This window comes from Rhinopithecus roxellana, chromosome 13 (genome assembly GCF_007565055.1).
Source record: "Rhinopithecus roxellana isolate Shanxi Qingling chromosome 13, ASM756505v1, whole genome shotgun sequence".
NCBI classification, from domain to species: domain Eukaryota; kingdom Metazoa; phylum Chordata; class Mammalia; order Primates; family Cercopithecidae; genus Rhinopithecus; species Rhinopithecus roxellana.
The window spans coordinates 109,628,281-109,649,668 of NC_044561.1; the positions used below are offsets into that span (position 1 = coordinate 109,628,281).

General features: G+C 46.7%; 1 protein-coding gene across 3 annotated transcripts in view; it reads left to right on the forward strand.

The window, feature by feature from the left end:
* The window catches only part of RPN2 (ribophorin II), a 61,499-nt gene extending 45,511 nt beyond the window's left edge, over positions 1-15,988 (forward strand). The window contains exons 11-18 of one of the 3 annotated variants that reach the window (XM_030914266.1): positions 63-177; positions 2,882-3,076; positions 4,243-4,329; positions 6,589-6,684; positions 8,309-8,384; positions 10,926-11,055; positions 12,747-12,794; positions 15,664-15,988. In XM_030914266.1, the coding sequence (XP_030770126.1) occupies positions 63-177; positions 2,882-3,076; positions 4,243-4,329; positions 6,589-6,684; positions 8,309-8,384; positions 10,926-11,055; positions 12,747-12,794; positions 15,664-15,676 (760 nt within the window). In that variant the 3' untranslated portion in view covers positions 15,677-15,988. The remainder of the gene's footprint in view (positions 1-62; positions 178-2,881; positions 3,077-4,242; positions 4,330-6,588; positions 6,685-8,308; positions 8,385-10,925; positions 11,056-12,746; positions 12,795-15,663) is intronic. The other 2 variants (XM_030914268.1, XM_030914267.1) reach the window with 2 other exon arrangements.
* The last annotated feature ends 5,400 nt before the right edge of the window (positions 15,989-21,388 follow it).

Below are 21,388 nucleotides of genomic sequence, written 5' to 3' on the forward strand. Positions count from 1 at the left end.
TCCACCTGTTCTCAGAGATATATTGATTCTCTCTGAAGACTGACTCTATATGCCTCTTTCAGGGTGACGTACCCAGCCAAAGCCAAGGGCACATTCATCGCAGATAGCCACCAGAACTTTGCCTTGTTCTTCCAGCTGGTAGATGTGAACACTGGTGCTGAACTCACTCCTCACCAGGTCAGGAAGACGCCTAGACAATTCTCTTAACCTGAAATGTGAATGGATACTAGCGTTTACAATGTGGTCTGTGACATGGACTAGAGAGAATTCCACGTTCCTGCTTTCAGATCTTGACCGAACCCTGACAGTCCATCAGGTTCTCCCACGTGACACTCTCACCCTTTTACTGGTTGTAATCCTTCACCTGGGATACACTTTCTCAAAAATTAGCTGGTATTGAGGAGAGGTACTTAAGGCAGATTTGCACTTAATTAAGGTCCTTCCTTCCTCCCTCCCTCCCTCGGACAGAGTCTCGCTCTGTCACTCAGGATGGAGTGCAGTGGTGTGATCTCAGCTCACTGCAACCTCAGCCTCCCGAGTAGCTGGGACTACAGGCATGCATTACCATGCCCAGCTAATTTTTGTATTTTTAGCAGAGACAGGGTTTCACCATGTTGGCCAGGCTGTTCTCCATCTCCTGACCTCAGGTGATCCGCCTGCCTCAGCCTCCCAAAGTGGTGGGATTATAAGCATGAGCTACAGCATCCGTCCTGAGGCGTTTTCTTTCTGATTTAAAAAAGGGAATATACTGGCCAGGCATGGTGGCTCACGCCTGTAATCCCAACACTTTGGAGGCTGAGGTGGGAGGATCACTTGAGTCCAGGAGTTGGAGACCAGCTTGGGCAATATGGTGAGACCTCGTATGTATATATGTATGTATGTATATATGTATGTATAAATAAATAAGGGAATATACTGAAATAATTTCGAAAGAAGACCCAGAGCATTTTTTTTTATTCTGGCCAAAGCAGATTTTGTATTTGTGGGACTCTGAAGAATAGCTCTTTTAACTTGTGCCTACTTTGTGTTATGAAAGCAATAGGCTTTATTTTTTTCATAGAGTAATGAAAATTATTTAAAAGATTTTCAAACCATACACTCTTTCCCCCAAGAACCTAATATGGCCCCATGTCCAATCAGACATCCCCACTCCCACACTGCCTGTCATCCCCCTTGATGGAGAGTAACCTGCCTTTAGTGTTATGGGAAGGAAGGTTCAGATAAATACTTTGGATGCTCAAAGACAAGAATGCGGTACCTAGTTTGGTATGGGGTGCCCTGTACCGATGCTTTCGCAAGGACCAGCAGACTTGTTGCCTTGAGGCGGCTTCAGGGCAGACCTCAGAGGCAACTGGATTCACTTGGGAACCTTCTTGCTTTCTGTTTCTTGCAGCTGCAGCTGTTGCACTTGTGCCCCAGGAGCACGTTCCTCTATGGCCACAGTCCCGGGAGTCCTCTGCTCCTCTCTCCTCCCTACTCCCAAACTCCAGACAGCTTGGTTAGGGCCCTTAGCCAAACCTAACTGACCTTTGAGTACTTTGGCCCCTTACCATTTCCCAGCTTCTTACCAGAATGACATTTGCCGGCCAAATAGCACAAGGGAAGGAAGAGTACAAAGAGAAGAAATTAGAAGACTAAATGGTAGGATCAGATTAGAGCAGGGAGAGTTAGTGAGGAAGTGTAACTTTCACTGAATACTTGTCTCATCCAAAATTCTGTTGTAGAATCATGGCTTAGAGACCTTCCAGGTGGAGGTGGCATTTTGGGGATGAACCTGGCAGCCGCCTGCAGTTGACTGTGATAGGAAGGAGATCTGGCATCTGGACTCCCCATTCCATTCCTGGCCATGCTTCATGTCTCTGGGCCCCTTTCCCTAACTGCTTTGGTGGTGTTTCTTTGTTGTTCAGGTATAGCTGAACAAATGAGATGTGTATTTGCTGTAGATGCAGTGCTGGCTCTGTCACCATGCCAACTCATTTAATGCTTGTGCCTTATGATCTGTAAATTGGATCTGTAAACCTACCTGCCTTGTTGAATTCTTTATTTTGAAACACCTGAAAGAAAAGCTCTGGGTGGTTATCAAGTTTTGGTCCATTTCTAATGTGCAGATACCTCTTTTTCTTGTGCCATTAGGGGGGGATAAAATGATTAGACTCATTACCATCGTATTGCTATTAACCACTATTTGTTGACTAGCATAAAGCATTCCCTGCACTAATGCTCAGCATACAGTATTGCAAATCTTCACACAGATATGCTACATCTGGAAGTTAATTTTTCTGTCGTAAAGTTGAAGAAATCAAAGCACAAGGAGGTTAAGTAACTTGCTCAGCTAGTAAGTAGTGGAAGCAAATCTGTCTGTCTTCCAAGCTGAGGCTCTCTCCATGAAACTGGGTTGCCCTGCTTGATTAGGACTGTGCCTTACTATCAATACCCAAGCCTCCTCTAGTAAATCTTTAGCTGGAGGCACTAGGAAATTGAAAATGGACCTCTTACAGTTCCACCTCATTTCCCTTCTTTTCACCCTCTGGTGAAGCAGTTAATTGGGCAGCAAAGTGACCAAAAGGCTGGCGGGAAAAAGAAATTGCAGCGATAGCAAAGGGCTTAAATCATCCGCAAACTGGGCATTCAGCCTCCGACTAGTCGAGAATTGGCTGGACCCGTAAGTTAAATTTACTTCCTTGTACCAGCAAAAAGTTATCTCTGAGCTAGGAACTAGGGCGGCATGGCCACTCCTTCTACTCTCTGGGGCAGGTCTGGCAGATCTGAGAGCTCTCACTGTGACAAAGAGCTAACTGTATGCTGCCCGGTGGATTCAATGTTAGGCCCAGGGAGAATTTTGAAATTTTCAGATGAAAGGTTGGATTATTTTTCCATTTAGACATTCGTCCGACTCCATAACCAGAAGACTGGCCAGGAAGTGGTGTTTGTTGCCGAGCCGGACAACAAGAACGTGTACAAGTTCGAACTGGATACCTCTGAAAGAAAGATCGAATTTGACTCTGCCTCTGGCACCTACACTCTCTACTTAATCATTGGAGATGCTACTTTGAAGAACCCAATCCTCTGGAATGTGGTATGTGCCTGAATGTACCCTGACTCAGGTGACAGTGGCTGTGCCCCAGGCACTGGTGGCTCCTTTTCAGGGGCATGGGGCTCTTCACCTTCACCTTGCCTGTGCCTCCTATAGTGTGATAAAGAAGCTTGGGAGGTGAGGCACTGTGTGCGGGCTCCATAAATAGTCCTGGGGTCATGCACGTGGCTTGGGAACATGGTACGTGCTTAATAAATATTAAGTGAGTGAAGGAAGTATAAACTTACCGTTGTGAAGGCCGTTTTCATATTATAGCAAGGCACTATGGGGGTTACATAGATGTGAAAGTTAAGGCCTTTGAGATATGGCATAGCTCATAGAGAGGTGAGATCTGAATTCTGATAACAATTTTAACTAATAACCAACTAACTGATTAACTAATAACCATGTGTAGCATGTTGTCGTTTACGTAGTGCCTCCCTTCATGCCTCACTTTGGATTGGTGTGATGAGAGTAAATGTGCAAGACAGGGCATTTGAGCAAGGGGTTGAAGAATGGCAAGGGTTTATCAGATCTGGGGCTGTGGGGTGATCATTGGGGAAGAGCCTGCAGAAAGCTCAAGGTGCTTTCAGTGCGATGGGAGCGGTTGTGTTTTGCCAGAGCACCTGACTCCTGTCAAAAGCGGGAGGTGATGAGCTTGGAAAGGTAGCAGAGGCCAAATTGCAGGCTTTTGAGTGGTGGTTGACTCACTTTGCAAGACAAAGGGGCAGCTGCGTTTTCTCATCTGGTATTCAAGACTTCTTTTCTTCTCCTGGACTTCAGGCTGTTTTTGCACAAGAGCACATACTCATTTCTTTCTCTCTTTTTCAAATGTGACTAAATCACACTTCCCAGGGACATCAAGCAGTTTCTGATTGCAACTGTAACAGCCTGTGTACCAGCTGGGATTTTTGTATTAAGCAGCTCTATGGGGCTACTATACCAGCAGAAAATTAGAAGTCTTGCTCTAAAAAGCATTTTCAACAAATACTTGTTTTGTTCTTGAAGTTTTTACTGCCTCAATTTGTCAGCTAATGGATCAGAAGTGATTGGGACTGCCTGGAGCTTTTTTCAGTTATGGTCTTAGACGGGAGTCAGAGAATATTATCTGTTGAGTTTCACTCACTTCTCTGCCCCTGTGCTTTTAAAGACTGTCCTTATTTTTCTAGGCTGATGTGGTCATCAAGTTCCCTGAGGAAGAAGCTCCCTCGACTGTCTTGTCCCAGAACCTTTTCACTCCAAAACAGGAAATTCAGGTATATCCCAAAGGGCTTATCCGCTAAACACGGGGGAGAAGAGAGGGCAGCAAAGCCCTGGACTGTGTCTCTGCTCCCTTTAACTTGTTTTATGATATTTGATAGTTTGAGCCTCACACCCTGTGGATTAGGCAGGGTAAATGGCAGCCCCATCTTTGAACTGAGCAAACAGGTTTAAAGAGTCCAGTGACTAAGCCCCAGAAAGCAGAGAGTGGAAGATGAAGTCAGAACTTGAGTCTGGTTTTCCTGACATCCAGCAGGTTCAACCCTCAGACCACAGCTTGTTAGCTGTGAGCGCAGATGGCTTTCGCGTTTATCCTCACCGCTCCTGCGTAAATCAGGGCTGATGGGGCGACAGGTGGGAAAACTCACCTGGGAGAATAGGGCGCTACTTTCTTAGGCAAGTCCTTGGATAAGCAAGCCTGGTCCTGCCCTGCACACAGGACTGTTGTGAGAATCAAAGTTGGTAACAGATGAGTAAAGAAAGGCTTTCAAATGTTTCCAAAGCCCTTTACAAAATAAACACAATAATTGTTAAACCCTTTGGGTACTGGTTAAGGAAACTGAGGTGGATCCACTCAGTGGACTGTTTTGCAATCTTGAAAAAATGATTGTACTTCGAAACCTCCATACAAATTAATGTTGAAGTGTCAAAAACAGACTACCTGTTGTCATTCCACTTTAAAAAAACAAGTGCCCAAAGGGTAGAGTAGTCGAATTGTTTTTAAAACTCCTCTTCATATTGGTACAGCATTATTTAAGAATATAAAATGCAGCTAACTGATAGGCGTAATTGTGATGATGATGAAGATAGGTGTAATTGTGATGATGAAGGGTGCCGGGAAGTAGGTGGCAACAGCTGCTATAATGTTAGAAATCCTTTAATAGCAGCAGCAAAGAAGAGCAGAGGTGAAAATTTAGGAACAGGAGGCTCAAGTGGGGCTGTCTCATCATGGAGTTGCAGTGGCTGGGCATTGGCAAGCAGAAAAGGCAGGCACAAGTTGACACATTGGAGGAAAAATCTTTTTTAAAAAGTTCTATTTGCATAATGAATTACAGCTTACAAAGCATAATCAAATGCACTATTTCATTTGGTCTTTAGAGTATCTTTACAAGCCTGGCAGGGTGGTCATGACCCTCCCCACCCCCAGTTTTCCAGCTGGAAACTGAGGTGAAGAGTGGGACAGCGACTTCGCTCCCGGTCACACAGCCATACATATCAGTTTGGGCCTAAACAGAGGTCTCCAGACTCCCACACCATTGCTGCTTCTGCTAGGTCACACTATCTAGGTGAGCTTTGTAAAGAGAATTCATGTAGAATTGCTCAGGGAAAAAAAAAATAAAACCAAGAAATATCATCAGAATGCTTGTCCAGCCTTCTGGTTTAACTCTGGAAGTCAGAGTTGGGCCAGGCATGGTGGCTCACACCTGTAATCCCACTTTGCAGGGCCAAGGAGGGAGGATCACTTGAGGTCAGGAGTTCGAGACCTAGTGAGATTCTGTCTCTACAAAGAATTTAAAAATTAAGCTGGGTGTGGTGCCACATACCTGTAGTCCCAACTATTCGGGAGGCTAAGGCGGGAGAATCTTTTGAGCCCAGGAGTTTGAGGTTACCGCGAGCTATGATGGTGCTACTGCACTTCAGCCTGGGTGACAGAGTGAGGTCCTGTCTCTTTAAAAAAAAATAAAAAGAAATGAGAGCGGGAAATTTGTTTAGGGCTTCCTTAGAGCCATGGCTCAGGGAGAGAGGGATGAATTATGGTTGGAAAGATTTGTAGTGAGGCTCTGTTACGTTTTAAAAAGAGATGGTGTTACCACCATTAGCCAATTAAGTGGGGCAGCAGCATACGCCAGGGCCACCCTAGGAACCCAGAAACGGTGCGAGTCCAGAGTCCTGCCTCAGTCGTGTCACTCAAACCATCTGTATAGCTGGGCACTCTCTTTGGCACTAGCCAAATGCCACTTGATGGCTTGCATTCTCTGGCCTCTAAATGGCAGTGAGTCTTTGAGGGGAATAAAGGGTTGGCCAAGCAGTGAGCTGGGGTTGATGTAGTCTCTGTGGAAGGGAGACCTCTGGGATCAAAAGACAGCATTGAGAAGAGGCAAAAGGCCACACGGCCACTTGTTGCCAAGTATGCCAGAGCCTCTGGGTAATATATCCTCTTCATGACTGACATTGATGCTTTGGTCCCTGGTATACATGGCTGCCCCAGCTGGGAAGGGCACATTCTTAAATCTTCTCGGTGTGTCTTTCGGCAGCACCTGTTCCGCGAGCCTGAGAAGAGGCCCCCCACCGTGGTGTCCAATACATTCACTGCCCTGATCCTCTCACCGTTGCTTCTGCTCTTCGCTCTGGTGAGTGGCCGTAATTAGCGTGGGCAGCATGCGTCTGGCGCCAGACCCAGCAGATGCATTCCTTCCAAAGGAGGCTGTGTTGTTTGGCCTCAGCAAAGCTCCAGAGGGGTCCAGCAGCTGTGACCTGAACTGATGCTTAAGACATTTTAGAGTGACCAAAAGTTCCCACTGTGGAGGAGTGGCCAAATAAACTGCCCCATTAACAAGTGGGCATAAGAAAGTACTTAACAGCCACTAAGAATGACAAAAGTGGATGGACTGTGATGCCGTAGGAGGGTTCAGATGAGATCTAGTGTGAACAGAGTGAGACCCGATGCTGGTAGCTATAAAAAACAGCACAAAGGCTGTGCATTTCAGCACTGCTTGGGGCAGAAAACCAGAAACAACCTAAAGTCCATATGATGGAATAATATGCAGCTTTTCAAAGAATGGATAGATTTATATGCCAATAGGACAAGATTGCCAAGATGTGTTACTGAGTGAAAAAGGCAAGGGGTAGGGTAGTGTATTTAGTATGATCCTCTGTAAAGTTTTAAAAGGTGGCCAGGTGTGGTGGCTCATGCCTTTGGGAGGCCGAGGTGGGAGGATTGCTTGAGCTCAGGTGTTTGAGTTCAGCATGGGCAACATAGCAAGACCCTATCTCTACTAAAATTAGAAAATTAGAAAGAAAAAAATTAATGGTGACGTATGCCTGTAGTCTTGGGTACTTGAGGGGCTGAGGTGGGAAGATCACATGAGCCTGGGAAGTTGAGGCTACAGTGAGCCCTGCATTCTGACCTGGGTGACAGAGTGAGACCCTGTCAAAATAAATAAATAAATAAGTTTTAAAAGGCGATATGTGTTAGTGTTGGTCATCTGTGAGGAGAGGACATTCTGGAGAATGTAGAGGAAGTAACTTTTACCTTTTCTCCTTTTCAGTACCATTTGAATTTTTTTTTTTTTTTTTTTAGCCAATTGTGTTTTTTTCTTTTTTCTAATTATAAACAAACATAAATGCATATCCTCAAAGCTCAGAGACTTTTGAGAAAACACTCATTAGATCTTACTTTTGGAAAGTTGCCTACGTTCCTAATTAATTTGTTGCTTTTAATAAAATAATTACTGTTTAAATCTAGATAAATCTAGAAGCCTTGTGACAGATTTTCAGAAACCAGACCTAGGGTATGAGCACCTGTTCTTATATTTGAATGATGAGAATTTCAAAAGACATGGAACCAACAGCAAAAGCATGAATGCCACCAGCTGCCGGCGAGTTTATCTTACCAATTCTTAGAGAACTTAGTGGGGGTGTCAGTTACCTTATAAATGCAGTTTCTGACCTTTCAGCTTCATGATCTCACCTGTTTTAAAACAGTAGGGTTTGTCATCATTAAAAATGATGTTCAGGTTTGAGGTACACGAGCCCATTTGAGCAGGTGCTGAATGCCTTTCTAAAGAAAAAAGGGAACAAGTTTTCCCGAGGGCTTATAATAGGGTGGTTGTCACTTGGAAGAATTCCCTGTCCTTCTAGGATGCATGAACGTTGAAGCCTTGGGGCTGTTGATGGGATTAGCATTGGCGTGGTTTGTGTTGCCACCCTTGTAAGTTCTAATGCCTTTTAAATTTATTTCTCCCCATCATTCAGTGGATCCGGATTGGTGCCAATGTCTCCAACTTCACTTTCGCTCCTAGCACGATTATATTTCACCTGGGACATGCTGGTAAGTGCCCCAGACAGCTAATTCCATTTAACCTCCTCTGACATTTAGCCTGCCCACACAAAAGCCCTGTTAAGTAGACCCACAACCTATTAACTATAATGACTTAATAGCATAACATTTCCCTTTTCCTCCTGGCCTTTTAGGACAGTTAATATTATGATAAACCTGTTTGGTCCATCACTTAGAACAGCTGTCATTATATTGGGCTTCGTTGTACTGCGCCACTGTTGGCAGACCATTTACCCTCAGTTAATAACCCTGTTTATTTCCAGAGATTACTCACTTATCGTATCTTTACATTGAGCAATCTTCCTGGATGAAGAGCATTAATGCAGTTTCCAAAGGTTATCTTTCCCCACCCTATCGATCTTCACATTTGCTGGCGGCTCTGTCTGTGCAGTAATAGAAAACAGTCCTTTCCACAGTCAGACATGCTGTCCTGCATCGTTCTCTGGAGATCTGAGGACTTCAACAGCCTAAACATAATGAGATAGTAAATTCACAAATCACTTAAGAGGCTTTTGACGCTATTGGATCAGGGGTGCCTTGCATTTCACTGTGACTTTAATATTTTTTGTTCTTTTTTTTTTTTTTTTTTTTTTTTTTGAGACAGGGTCTTACTCTGTCACCCAGGCTGGAGTGCAGTGGTGCACTCACCACTCACTGCAGCCTCGAACTTCCAGACTCAGGTCATCCTCCCACCTCAGCCTCCAGAGTAGCTGGGACTCCAGGCATGTGCCACCACATTTGGCTAATATTTGTATTTTTTGTAGAGATGGTGTCTTGCTGTGTTCAGAGCTGGTCATGAACTCCTAGGCTCAAGCAGTCTTCCTGCCTTTGGCCTCCCAGAGTGCTAGGATTATGGGTGTGAGCCACCACGCCTGGCCTGACCTTATTTTTAAAATTATTTGCCTCTTTCAGGAGTCACTATCTGTATGCCCACAGTAAACAGATTCCGTAGGGGTGTGTAGATAAGTCCCTTGAAATTGTAGGCAAATGTTTGTATTTTTCTGGGGAAAGAGAGAGTTGTGACTTTGATCAGATTATTATGGTGCAGTGGTCCGTGACCTCAGAAGTGGTTGGGAACCCCGCTGTAGTTCATCCGTCATCTGTCTGGGCAAAACTGACAGGATGACCTTTCTCTCTGGCTCGGTTCCTGGATATGAATGATAGCCCTCTGGGGTCAGACCGAGAAGAAAACCTGAATATAAATTTGTTGAGAGCCGTGGCTTTCCCTGCCGGTGTGCTTTTTGTGCACGTTTTCTCATTTGATTCTCATCATAGCCCTGATGAGGGTGACTGGGGTAGGAATTACGATCCCTTTTGACAAGTTGGGAGAATTTGGGCTCAGAGAAGTTAAGCGGCTGGTAAGGGCAGGGCCTAGACCAGACCCCAGGGCTCTCTGTTCCCAGCTCTGAGCCCTTTTCACTCAGCCTTCTTCCTGAGACCTCCTTGCTTCCTTCCTGGTCACAGTGGCAAATTATACTTACAGGTTTTTTGGGGGTTTTTTTCCCCCATAAAAAAGGAAATTATTCAGTTATTTATATCCTGGTTTTTTTAATTTATTTTTTATTTTTTGTTTTTGAAATGGAGTCTTGCTCTGTCTCTCCCAGGCTGTAGTGCAATGGTGCGATCTTGGCTCACTGCAGCCTCTACCTCCGCCTCCCAGGTTCAGGCAATTCTCCCACCTCCGCCTCCCAAGTATCTGGGATCATAGACATGCACCACCACACCTGGCTAATTTTGTGTTTTTAGTAGAGACGGGGTTTCACCATGTTGGTCAGGCTGGTCTCGAATGCCTGACCTCAGGTGATCCTCCTGCCTTGGCCTCCCAAAGTTCTAGGATTACAGGTGTGACTCCCACACCCAGCCTATTTATATCCTGTGTATTTTTGTTAAGAATTTGAAAAATGAAATGAATCCTAAATGTAACATGACAGAGGAGTTTTAAACAAAAGCAGAGAAATAGGTATAAGCAGGAACATGACACAGGTCACTGAAGTTCAGTTGTTAACCCTGTTTTTTTGTTTTTTGTTTTTTTGTTTGTTTGTTTGTTTGAGATGAGGTATCACTCTGTCACCCAGGCTGAAGTACAGTGGTGTGATCAAGCTCACTGCATCCTTGACTTCCCAGGCTCAAGCAATCTTCCTACCTCAGCCTCCTAAGTAGCTGGGACTATAGACATGGGCCATTATGCCTGAGTAATTTTTTGAATTTTAGTAGACATGAGGTCTCACTGTTTGCCCAGGATGGTCTTGAACTCCTGAGCTCAAGCAGTCCTCCTGCCTCAGCCTTCCAAATGTTGGGATTACAGGTGTGAGCCACTGTGCCTGCCACCCTGGATTTCTTGGTGGCCACAGCTGAGAGACTAGTATATTGAGTTAGCTACTTTTTGGCATCAAAGGAATGAAACAAAGGAATGAAAAAGGTGTAGGACTAGAGACCTTTTCATGATCCAGCAGTTGCTGCCCCTAACTTTCCTCAACCCCGGGGCAGCATTATGTTTCATTTAATTGGATGTCATGACACCTCTTCTTGCAGCTATGCTGGGGCTCATGTATGTGTACTGGACTCAGCTCAACATGTTCCAGACCTTGAAGTACCTGGCCATCTTGGGCAGTGTGACGTTTCTGGCTGGCAATCGGATGCTGGCCCAGCAGGCAGTCAAGAGGTAAGGCTGGACATGGGCCAGGGATCTAGAGTAGGGTTAGAAATACTCAGCTCTGCCAGCCTAGCTCTTTGAAGGGTAGGTGGCAAAATGATTTGTGTTCTTAGGGGCAAGTCTGGCACCTTAACCTAGCCCAATACAGAAGCCATAAGCACTTTGAAGTCAAAAAGGGGGCCTTAGTGGTCAGCTTTGAATGTGTTACAACCATAGTAATTTATGCCCCAATACAATAGAATGAGGGAGGAAAATTATTGCTTTATGAAGATGAAAGTGCATTCATAGATGTGGCAGAAGATTAATTTGTTAGCTGTGTAAAAATTCTCTGCTGCCACAGAGAATCCTGCCCTGCCCTTCCCACCCTCAACATGTCCCAGAGAGTTGCTCCTCTGTAACCCTCACAGCTCCAGGAGCTTGTCCCGGAAGCACGAGGTCTGTGTTATTTCCCACAGAAGCTGAGGCAGGTTTTGCAGAGGCTCCCAGCAAGGAGTATCTCCTCAGTAGCCTACGCCTCCCCAGGACCCAGACAACCTTAGAGTCACACGGGTGGTCAGACAGACCTTGACATGGGCAGCTTGTTGGCAGCTTGACTTGCTAAACAGAATTGGAGGCAAATTTAAATGTCACAAAGGTGTTTCTCATTGATTTGACTTTATTAGAACCTGAGTGATTTCAGCCACGCAAAGGCCAATAAGAAAATAACAGAATTGCTTTCACCTCTGGAAATCGTTTTCAGATGTGCCACTTTCTTGTATCCAGGACGTTTGTTGGAAGAACGTAACTCAATAGTGTACCCTCAACGTGGCTGCCAGTTAGGGTGCTGGGATCAGAGAGAGGCTTTTTCAGGGAGACAATCAGTGGGTGGGAGAAGATGTCTCATCTCCGCCTGAGTCTCCATTGTGAACTTTCTGAGCATTTCACCATGGAGACTCGGCACAGACGTGTTCCTTGGCTTTCCTGTAGGAATCCAGGGCCCACCAGAGCTTCCCTTAGCACCAGCAGTGGCAGCTGGTTCATTTTTTCCACCTTCCAGTAGCCCTTTCCTGGTGGCTCTGCATTGTACCTGAGAAAGAGCCAGGACTCAGTTGTTTTTGCAAAGCAGAATGCTGTTCCCTTGTAGCACCTGCCTGGGCCCCCAGAGAGCCAAAAGACTGTGCTCTGCTAAGTTCTCTCTTTTCTGGAAGTCACCCACTCAAGAAGAATGAAATCTGCCAGGCATGGTGGCTTATGCCTGCAATTCCAGCACTTTGGGAGGCTAAGGCCGGAGGATCGCTTGACCTCAGGAGTTTGAGACCAGCCTGGGCAACATAGTGAGACCTCGTCTCTAAAAAAAATTATGAAAATAAAAAGTAAGAACAAAATCAAGGTGAGAATTGAGTAGAAACCATTTGGTTTACATCCTGCTTAGCAGGAGTTCCTAATCTGGAATCCTAAAGTTGTATGCATTTTCTGGGGAGAGAGACTATGGTTTTTATCAGAATCCCAGAAGGATCAGTAACTCCTCCTTCTCCCCTACTCATGTATTCCATTCAGAAGCTTAAAGCCCACCTTTCCTTGTGAGTCCTAGAATGAACTCTACCCTGGAAAAATCGGTGACCCTAATGGAAGCTCTGGTTGGGTGTTTGTCATTTCTTTCCTCAGCTGATTTCTCCCCTCGCTGTCCTTTCTTGATTCTCAAACCCTCTTTCCTTTGGCAGGATCGCTGCAGAGCAGAGCAGTAGATTGGCAAAATATAGGACACTACGGTAAAGATGAAGGGTGGACTCATCCCAGAAGCAGGGTCCCTTCCCCGTCTTGCCCGCCTCATGCATGTCAGTTCTCTCTCTAGTTTTCAGCCCACTTGCTCCTCCCACCCCTCCCTATGCCACAGCTGAACTCTGAGGCTGCTTTTCAAGTTGCTAGATGAGGTTGTGACTGGACCAGGGCAAAAGCTTCCTGAATTAGCCCAGATGATGGGATAACTGCAGTGAGCAGCTTTGGCCTGGCTTTGACTGTATAAGACTTCATTCTCCCTCATATCCCATGGAGTACTTATTTATTTATAGACAAGCCTCTCTCTCTGTTTCCAGGACAGCTGAGATGAGGATAAGACAAATCCAAAATTCATTAAATGACGGTCCCGTGGCAAATCCTGGCACACCTTGTCACTGTTTCTAGACTTTTCTATAACACCAATCTCTAGTTGGGCTAAAGAGTGTGGTTTGGGGAGACTGTAAATTATGAAGGACTGCTGGCCACAGATCAAAGCTAGCATCAGAATCCAGGTTCCTAGCACTCAGGGTATGTTAAAAGGGCTGCTCTCCATGTGACTAAAATGTGAAGTGAAATCCCACTCATTCTCCTTCTGCATCTCAGTCCGAGGATGGGAGGGAAGTGGAGGGAAGGAAAGCGAGTGTCTGATGCTTCATTGATCTGCTCCTCTAGACCAGGGACTGGCAAAAGTTTTCTGTAAAGAGCCAGATAGTATTTTAGGCTTAACTGGCCATATGGTCTCTTGGCACCAACTACTCAGCTCTGTCACTGTCATGTGAAAGCAGCCATAGACTGTATAAACAAATGGGCGTGGCTGTGTTCCAACAAAACTTTATTCATCAAGACAGGTGGTGGGCTGGATTTGGCCTGCGTGGCACAGTTTGCTGACCCCTGCCCTAGACCAACAAAGGGAGGGAGGTATTTGAATTTTCAAGTCATGTTCTCTTTTATCCTTTGCCTTGGAAATGGCTTTCTCTGCCAAAGTCACAAAACCATCTAATTTCTAATCCTCTGAAAATAGGAGAGATCAACAAAAGCATAGGATTTGGAGCCTTTCCACGGATGTGTGAGCATAAGCTGGGTCACCTATCCTCAACACAGAAGGGAACTGCATTTGTTTTGTTTGTTTTTGTTTGTTTTTTCCAGGTTTTAATGGAGTTATAATTTATCTGCAGAAAAATGTACCCTTCTTAGTGTACAACTCTGTGAATCCTGAAAAACCTATGTAGTCATGTAACCACCACCTCAATCAAGATATAGATATTGCCACACTCCAAAGAGTTCCCCAGTGCCCCTTTTAGAGTCACAACCTTCTCCTACCCCCATTCTGTGGCTATGCCCATTTGATTTTATCCTCAATTACAGTCCCTCTGTCTGAGATTTTATCCTCAATTACAGTCCCTCTGTCTGAGATTTGCTTTCAGAAATTGTCCTTTCTGCTAAATGTTGAGTTATTTAATTATTTAGCTCAATTTTCTTTTCTTGATTAAAAAGAACTTTTTTTTTATAGAAGTGGTATCTCATTGTGTTGCCCAAGCCGGTCTCAAGCTCCTGGGCTCAAGCAATCCTCCTGCTTTGGCCCTTAAAAGTGCTGGGATTATAGGCGTGAGCCACCTTACTCGGCCTCTTGATTTTTAAAGTCAATTCCTACCCTGCTATCCCCAAATCATTGCTTGAGGAAGAGGAAAGTCACTTGATCATTTGGACGTTTGGTACTTCCTAGTATTTGAAAGGAAACCCCCTGGTAGCAAAGTGTTGTCGATCTGAGGGCAGACATTGATTTGACAGACATAATGTGGGACATAAGTTCTAGCCACAGTCGGTGGTTGGGGCCACTACCCGCAGCTGTTCTTACTTCATGCTCGTGCTATCCTTTCTGCGTGAACGTTTCTGAATGCACAGATTTTCGCATACCTAGGAACCTCTGAATGTTTGCAAGGAATTAGGGGTGCACACCCCAGCCCTCAAGATTAATTCCATGCCTGTGCATGTCTTTTGGAACTGCTTTATTAATGGGTTTGGAGCCTGCCATTCTGCAAGACTGGGTCATTATCACCTTAGTCCTCACCCCTGGGAAGAGCTGCCACTGAAGGATGGATGCTGTGTGTGTCGGCAACCCTGCCTCTGCTTGCTGGAGCCTGCCAGGATCAGTTACTCACTGCCACCATCTCCTCAGCTGCACAGTCTGTCTAGATTGTCATTTTCATTCATTGTGTTTCCCCATCCCTCCTTAGAGTCTAGGGAAAGGCAGCAGAAGGGAAAAAGAGAATACAGGAGATAGGTTTTTATCGCCTTTAACACTTTCTGTGAGCTGAGTCCCGTTTTTGAGAATCTTTCTGTGTTAGGTTAGATGCTGAGTGTGACTTGGCAAGAACACGGCCACACGGCAGGAATGTGCAGGTTTCTGTAATGAATGGTCGGGATGTCATCTAAGCTACAGAAGGGCCACGTGTTGGTTGGCAGAGCTGGAGTCTGGGAGATTGATGAGCATTCTTTAAACTTTCCTCTCTGTTCATCTGATTGAAATTTACACTATGTTTTTGGCGTTGCACTGTGAGAGGTGTGCCTGGAATTACCTCATCTCCTTATGTTGTCACATACCACTTTCTTAGTTATTATTGAGTTTGTTTTGTTGTTTGTATTTAAGTTGTCATCAGCTTAATTATGAACTAGCCGTCTCATGTTCTTTTGTAAAATGAGATGGGGCATACATAAATAGACTTGGTAGATAAATGATGATTCCCTTATAAATGGGATCTTAGAGCAGGAGAGTGCCTTGGTGTCTCTGTTGTCACCAGTTAGGAACTGTAACTGTGAACTGAAACCCTCAGTAATTCTGTGTTTGTCTCCATTTTCTTTCAGAACAGCACATTAGTTCCAGAAGAAGGATGGAAATTCTGAAAACTGAATGTCAAGAAAAGGAGTCAAGAACAATTCACAGTATGAAAAGAAAATGCAAAAAAAAACCACTTTATTTAAAAAAGAAAAAAGTCCAGATTGTAGTTACACTTTTGCTTGTTGTTTTTCAGTTTCCCGAACACAGAGCAGATACCTGGTGAGCTCAGATAGTCTCTTTCTCTGGCACTGTGCAAGATGCTGTGAATATTCCTAAGTTACCCATATGTTGCATTTGAAAAGTTGAAATGTGTAATTGTTTTGGAATAAAGAGGATAATAATAGGAACAAAGGCCTGATTGAGAGCTTATTCTCATACTTTTGGGTGGTGGGGTCCTTGGGTATATGACATGAGGACTTAGTTGGAAATGCTGTTGATGCCAGCATATTTCTCCAGGCCTTTATACATTGGTCCTTCTTGCCCCTTGCTCCTAACAGAACTGAGAACTGCCTGGAAAGGCCAGCTTCCCTTCTTCTTCTCCAGCAGTGAGCACCAGCTGTCTGCATAGGAGTCCTGTTGGTATCCGAACGTGCCATTTGAACTTCTAGGGGTCCAAGGGGATGGGTTTTTATCCCCTTTAACATTTTCTGTGAGCCGAGTCCCATTTTTGAGAATCTTTCTGTGTTAGGTTAGATACTGAGTGTGACTTGGCAAGAACACAGCTACACAACAGGAATGTGCAGGTGGACCGCAGCTAGGATCTCTGCGCAGTTAGGACCTCTGCGCAGCTAGGACCTCTGCTCAAGGCTCTTGTCTTGGGGCCGGGCGCAGTGGCTCATGCCTGTAATCCCAGCACTTTAGGAGGCCGAGGCAGGCGGATCACTTGAGGTCAGGAGTTTTGAGACCAGCCTGGCCAACATGGTGAAACCCTATCTCTACTAAAAATACCAAAATTAGCTGAGCATTGTGGTGCACGCCTGTAATCCCAGCTACTTGGGAGGCCGAGGCAGGAGAATAGCTTGAACCTGGGAGGCGGAGGTTGCAGTCAGCTGAGATCGTGCCATTGCACTCCAGCCTGACTCCAGCTCAAAAAAAAAAAAAAGACTGTTGCATGGGGATTTGTTGCAACATCAATTTCCAAGGGACACAAATTCAAAACATCGCACTGACCACTTGAGTGACTTTAGGCTAGAAGGCCACACCCATCTCAAGAATGCCCCCTTTGAAGTTGTGCCCTAGGGCCACCATTACATGAAGTTATACAATAGCACAGAGAGAATTAATACTGCATAGCATGGTTAACTGCATAGACTTTGGAGCCAGGCAAACCTTGTGTTGCCACTTACTAGGGTGAGGGACCTTGGGCAAGTAGATTAACCTCCGTAAATCTCCTTTTGTGTTTCTGTAAAAGAGCGATAACTACATACCTCATAGGATTGAAGGAGTTGAAATCTGATGCGGCTTACCACTTGGCATCTTTCCTGATTGACCTACAGTTATGTCCCTTGGCCCATTGCCTCTAGTTCTAGAATGGCAAAAACCGCAATTAGTCTTGCACCAACCTAATATTAATTGAAACATGATATGTTTAGTTAACTTTTGAAATATGGTAATCCTCGTAGTATTTATTGAATTGGGGGGCTGGAAGTTGTTTTATTTGAATCAGATTGCTTCCCAACCTAGCTGGACCTTACTACAGTGAAGAAATTGGGATTTTGATGGGAAAAAGGGAAAGAAGATTCTCAAACTCTATGCTGGTTCTGAATGGGGTCCTACAGGTGAGAGGATGATGTGGGCAGTTATAGGGATGCCTCTAAGATGGGAAGGAGGCTTCTTCCCAGAGATTGCAAACTTGTAATCTGTAGTGTTTTTTTTTTTTAATTGAGTAAGTTACCAACATTTGAAGACAGATTTTATATACAAATCTTGGTTTTGGATTCTGGAGTCTCCTGAAAGAGAAAATTAGCTGTCCCTGGCGGGCCTGATTCCTGAGCAGTGGCAGTCAGCTGACACTGAACAGCAGCTCCTCCCTTTGGATGGAGCCTGCAAGCCCCAGCTTGTCAGCCCTGCCCCCCACAGGTGTCCATATACAGGACACTTGTGCCAGTCCGCCTGGCAACTGCGCTTCTCTGATATCTGCCTGGCTCCCATAGGCATATGCCTTTGGGACCCTCTGCTTTTAGCTTCTTATCCCACTCTGAGGGGAAGGGGTGATGGTGGCTTCCTGTTGCTCTTGGGTGGCTCCTAGTGTTCCTACTTAGGTGTGCTGGGACCTCAGCCACTCAGACTGGTGAGGAAAGAGAGCGCTGGCAGCATGTGGGATGAGAGCAGGGGCACTTCCCACCTATCACCAGACCTGTGCAGGCCTGGAATATAGACTGGATGCCAGGCTGGTGGGCAGTGGTGTGGAGGAGGGGTGGGTGGAGCAGGGCTGGGTGGGCAGTGGTGTGGAAGAGGGGTGGGTGGAGCAGGGCTGGGTGGACAGTAGTGTGGAGCAGGGCTGGGTGGACAGTGGTGTGGAGCAGGATTGGGTAGAGCAGGGCTGGGTGGACAGTGGTGTGGAGCAGGGGTGGGTGGAGCAGGGCTGGGTGGACAGTGGTGTGGAGCAGGATTGGGTAGAGCAGGGCTGGGTGGACAGTGGTGTGGAGCAGGAGTGGGTAGAGCAGGGCTGGGTGGACGGTGTGGAGCAGGGCTGGGTGGACAGTGGTGTGGAGCAGGGCTGGGTGGAGCAGGGCTGGGTGGATAGTAGTGTGGAGCAGGGGTGGGTAAGCGGAGGGGGGTTGGTGTGGAGCAGGGCTGGGTGGACAGTGGTGTGGAGCAGGGCTGGGTGGAGCAGGGCTGGGTGGACAGTAGTGTGGAGCAGGGGTGGGTAAGCGGAGGGGGGTTGGTGTGGAGCAGGGATGGGTAGTAGGGCCTGAGGGTGGAAGTATAAAGGGTGCCGGGTGTCCTGGTCACTGGGAACAAAGGACAGCCACTGGCTGGAGGGAAGGAAGTCAGGAAACAGCTTTTTGGAGAAAGGGCTGGCACAGCTAAGGGGTTCCCCAGCTGGTTTGGGGCTGGCCTGCAGACTCAAGACGGGAGCTGGAGAACAGAGCCCAGTAAACACTGCCATGTGCCAGGCTGTGTTCTGTGTCCAGAGCTACCACAGCGAGCAAGACAGATCCAGTCCCTGCCCTTGGTCCAGGTACAGCCGACGGGCAGGCCAGCTGAGGGAGAAAGGGAACAGTGATCACACATGTGAGAAGGGCCTCAGAGGAAGCAGTTCTTACCTAGATGGCTTGGGAGGGCTCAGCCGAGACCTGAAGAATGAGAAGTCGCCTATACCAAGCTGGGGAAGAGCACTCCGGCCAGAGAATCAGCCAAGGCGGAGGTTCTGGGGCAAGAGCACAGCACATTCCGACTGGAAGCAGGCCAAGCAGCCAGGGTGTCACTGGCAGGAACAGCATCCTCGCTGGGGTAGAAGCCAGAACAAACTTGGCTTTTAGGGGCTATGGGTAAAGGGATTGATTTTTCTCTTAGGACCTTTTTTTTTAATAAAAAAAAAAAAAAGAGGGAGAGAGAGAGAGAGATGGGATCTCACTATGTTGCCCAGGCTGACCTTGAACTCAAGGGATCCTCTTGCCTGGGCCTCCTGAGTAGCTGGGACTACAAGCATGCACCACCACGCCTGGCCAGCCTGAGTTTTATATTGGGGTATAGCAGAGGCAGATGCTGTCTGTCTGATCCTACCCACTGGGCGAAGCCTTTTTTTTTTTTTTTTTTTTGAGACAGGGTCTTGCTCTGTCACTCAGGCCAGAATGCAGTGGTGCAATCACGACTCACTGCAACCTCAACCTCCCAGGCTCAGGTGATTTCCCCACCTCAGCCTCTGGAGTAGCTGGGACTACAGGTGCGTGCCACCACACTGGGCTAATTTTTGTATTTTTAGTAGAGATGGGATTTTGCAATGTTGCCCAGGTTGGTCTCATACTCCTGAGCTCAGTCAACCTGCCCTACCTCCCAAGGTGCTAGGATTACAGGCAGGAGCCACCACACCTGGCCTCCAAGCCTCTTAAAGGGACTTGGCTCTCAGTGCTGGAGCAGTGCTATAGGGGAAGAACCTGGCTGCTATAGCCAAGACGGTCTGGGAGTCCAGAGCTGACAGCAGGCCTCTCTCCTATAATTCGTGAAATCCACTGGATTCATCACTCAAGTGATTCACTGCAGTAGCGCCTGGGCCTGGCCTTCTCTGAGGAGTACAAGACACATCAGCTTTAGAGTCAGAGCTGCTTTGAGTTCCCCCATTAGCTGTGTGTCCTTTTGTACCTTCCTTTACCTCTCTGGGCCTTGGTTTCCCATCAGTAAAAATGGGGATCATACCTCTGAGGGCTTTATAGGGATTAGAGGAGGCCATAGCCACAACACATACCACAGTGCCTGACACTTAGCAATGAGTCAGTGTTCGCTCTAAATAGCGCAGATATTGTCATTATTATTTCCTAGGTGGTGGTAGCAGGAGCCCAATCAACAGTTTGTAGCAGGTCTACATTCACCTGTTAGTTCAAGTCACTTGACTCCCCAACTCCCTCATTTCCTCCCCAGCATTGCCTGAGGGGCCTGGGGTCTTAAAGCAGCCTTTTCGAGAGAGTGCTGCCTTCCCTCCCCGCCCCATCAGTCCCGTCCTGCCGACCTGGAGCGACTCTCGCTGAATCTGACCTCTAGTTGAATCCAGCTGGGCCAGTGTGCCCTGCTCTGCCTTCCTCGAGGGCCTGTTGTAAAGAACAAATGAAGTAATGGATGGGAAGCCTCTTTGTGAACTTTAAGTTAATACAAACAGAAGAGCTTATCATTAAAAGCGACAAGTCCCCCATTGATTAGAGCATTTCTTTAGGGAGAAAAATAGCACTCCGTCTTAAGTAGGACCCTCCCGGGAGTGGGAAGCTCCCAGCTCCTCTGCAGGGCAAGTGGAGTCTTTTGGACGCCATTCGTGCCGTGGTTAATGGTATGGAGCCCTGGAGTTGTTGCCATGGCGGTTTTTCCCCTATAATTGCATTCACCTCAAAAACCACAAGTAGCAGCAGGTCCCAGCAGTCATTATTTTATTTGAAAAACTAATTGGAAGTTGAGAGAGCCCTCAGCTTTTGTTTTGTCGGGACAGGCCAAGGAAAGAGATGAGCAGGTGGGTCCGAGAGGAAGGAGGGGGTCTCGGGGCAGGCCAGGCGCGCCTCCCATTCACAGCCCCCTCCTTTGTGCCCGTCTCTCTTGGTTGAAGTGGGCCGCCTGCCGTCAAAGGCCAGCCTTTTCCTCCGAGGGGCTTTTGTCTCTCATTGTTCTGATTGTCTCCTCAGTGGAGCCGCCTCAGTGGCCCCCTGCAGACAGTTTCCCAGGCTTCACAGTTTTTTTTTTCTCGGGCGCCCAGGGAGAGCAGGTGGTCTTTACCCTGGGAGGAACCGAGTTGGTTGCATAGTTCTGGTGCTGGGAGACTGGAGACCTGGCTGCCAGGCCCTTGGAGCTTGGGTCATTCCTTCCCTGGCAACACTGTCTTAGGCTGCACAACAGAGAGGTGGGATTGTTCACCCATCAATGTTAAGAGGCTGTGATTCTTTTTGCACTTTTTTTTTTTTTTGAGACAGAGTCTTGCTCAGTCACCCAGGCTGGAGTACAGTGGCGTCATCTCGGCTCACTGCAACCTCCGCCTCCTAGGTTCACGTGATTCTCCTGCCTCAGCCTCCCTAGTAGCTGGGATTACAGGTACATGCCACCACGCCCGGC